The sequence below is a fragment of the Tupaia chinensis genome, unplaced genomic scaffold, assembly GCF_000334495.1.
Source record: "Tupaia chinensis unplaced genomic scaffold, TupChi_1.0 Scaffold147500_1, whole genome shotgun sequence".
In the NCBI taxonomy this organism is placed as follows: domain Eukaryota; kingdom Metazoa; phylum Chordata; class Mammalia; order Scandentia; family Tupaiidae; genus Tupaia; species Tupaia belangeri.
Window position 1 is genome coordinate 1,642,756 of NW_006207351.1, and position 2,151 is coordinate 1,644,906.

General features: G+C 63.9%; 1 protein-coding gene across 1 annotated transcript in view; it reads right to left on the reverse strand.

The window, feature by feature from the left end:
- Nucleotides 1-2,151, reverse strand: part of TXNRD3 (thioredoxin reductase 3) — a 22,521-nt gene that overhangs the window by 15,277 nt on the left and 5,093 nt on the right. Inside the window, exon 5 of the mRNA XM_027768785.1 lies at nt 352-494. Within this exon, the coding sequence (XP_027624586.1) occupies nt 352-494 (143 nt within the window). The remainder of the gene's footprint in view (nt 1-351; nt 495-2,151) is intronic.

The window sequence follows — 2,151 nt, forward strand, 5'->3', positions numbered from 1 at the left end:
TGAGCGTGCCCCGCCTGCCGCTCGGTTGGGGCAAGCACAGCAACACCAGGCCCAGCCTGCCGGGTGGCGTGGTCCATGGCAGCTGAACTGCAGCGCTGGAAGCCACGGGGCTGGCCATGGGTTCGGATCCCCGGGGCACCTTGAAAACACACTGGGCAGAGGCATGTGCCCAGGGCCCCGAGGAACGAGGGGAGGGGAGGGGTCCCCGCGTGGTGAGACCCGGTCATGAGCCCGTCCCCGGCCCTCTGGCCCTCTGGCCCTCTGGCCCAGGCATGCTCGCGAGCCGGAGTAAACTAAACTCAGAGATACAAGCGAGAGTAAAGGCAGGCGCTGGGCGAGCCTGGACAGTACCTTTATCCTATGGTGCTCCACGAACTCCCCGTAGGAGTTGACGTAGGCCACGCCCTTCTCCCGCAGGGACAGCCGGTGGCCCCAGTTGAGGGAGCCGATGTGGTTCTGAACTGCCTCCGTCATTCTCTCCCAGCTGTGCTTCACTGGAAGGGTCGCGGAAGGGCAGGGTCAGCGTGCTCTCCAGGTGGGCGCCCTCTCCCCTCCTCACACTGGCCTGCCTCCACCTGCCCTGCTTCCTGTTACAGGCGCAGTCCACAGAGGGCTATGCGCACCACGGTGAGGCAGGACGGGCCCTTTAGCACCCCCCCGCTCTGAGGGGCCTGCATCCCTTGGCTGCCGGGACGGGAAGGCCTCAAGCCCACGAGGGCACACTCCCAGACTGGCCTGGTTCCACTGGCTCGGCCCCCTGGGTCCTGAGATCATCCAGGAGGTCTCACGGCGAGGCCTTTTAACATGGGGACACTCAGTGCTGCCAGCCCTCCATGGGACATCCCCACTGGCACTGCAGTGGGGTTCGATGGTGGGGATGCCACACCGTCCCGTCTCTCCAGGTGGGACCCCTCTCACCAGTCACCCTGTCTGCTGGGTCGGTCCCAGGGCGCCCCAGGCCTGCACAACTCCATACTCGTGTGGAACACCAAGGCCAGCCTGGGCCCCCGTCCCGCCCTAGGCAAGGTCCCCAACCTAGAGGCTCACCTGTCAGCCCCCCACCAGGCATGCGGGGTGCGCCGAGCAGGAGAGGAGAGCCGGCAGGTAGCAGGCAGGCCTGCCAGGACACATTCCCGGCCCTTCCCACTCAGCGGCCTGGAGTGGCCCTCCTTACGGTGTCACCCCCTCCACAGCCAGGATCCAGGGAGGGCGACGGTGCAGGGGGAGAGCAGTCCCCCAGGTAGTCTCTCCTCCAGCACCCCACCCCATCAGCCGGCCCGCAGTCTCCCCCGGGTACCCCACCCCATCGGCCGGCCCGCAGTCTCCCCCGGCACTCCACCCCATCGGCCGGCCGCACACTGTAGCTGCGTTCTGAAACGTGACCGCGGTTTTACCAGCTCTGAGGGGCTCGCCTGCTGACGTCTGGGCCCTGCTCGCCGCTCACTTTCTCCTGGTTAAGCTCTGCCTGCCTGGTACCTGTGGCCTGGCTTTTCTTTGCATTTTCTCAGCTAGTTAAAAACCCCCCGTCTACCTGAAACTCTAAATAGGAAAATAATAAGGTTTCAAAACTCCATATTTTCGCCAATGATCTCCTCTGGTTTTAGGAATGCATCTTAAAAGCAGCAAAAGAGGGCCAGCAGGTGGCGTGGTGGCTAAGGCACTGGGCTTCCATATGCTCGACTGCAGTTCAAGTCCTGGACAGGGAAGCTTGAAAATCATAGTAGGGGTGTGTGTGCCCCCAAAGCCCCAGGAGGAGAAAGGGGAAGGGCCTGTGGGAGGGCCACCCCCTGGGGAGGATGTCTCACTTTCCCTGTCTCTGCTGAGTGCACATGCGCTATAGCAAACCCTGAAGAACAGGACAGATGAACGGGAGCGTCTAAAACACCCTCCCAGAGCGAGACTGTGCTTCCCTCCTCTGCAACCCGGCCCGCCGTACCGCTGGCTCCTCACCAGTTCTCCTAAGTGGACCCGAGCCCGCTCTGGGGGACCCAGACGCTCTACGAAGGGGCCTGAGCCCGCTCTTGGGGGACCCAGACGCTCTACGGAGGGGCCTGAGCCCTCCTATGGGGAAGGACCCAGACACTCTACAGAGGGGCCTGAGCTCACTCTAGGGGGGACCCAGATGCTCTACGGAGGGGCCTGAGCCCACTC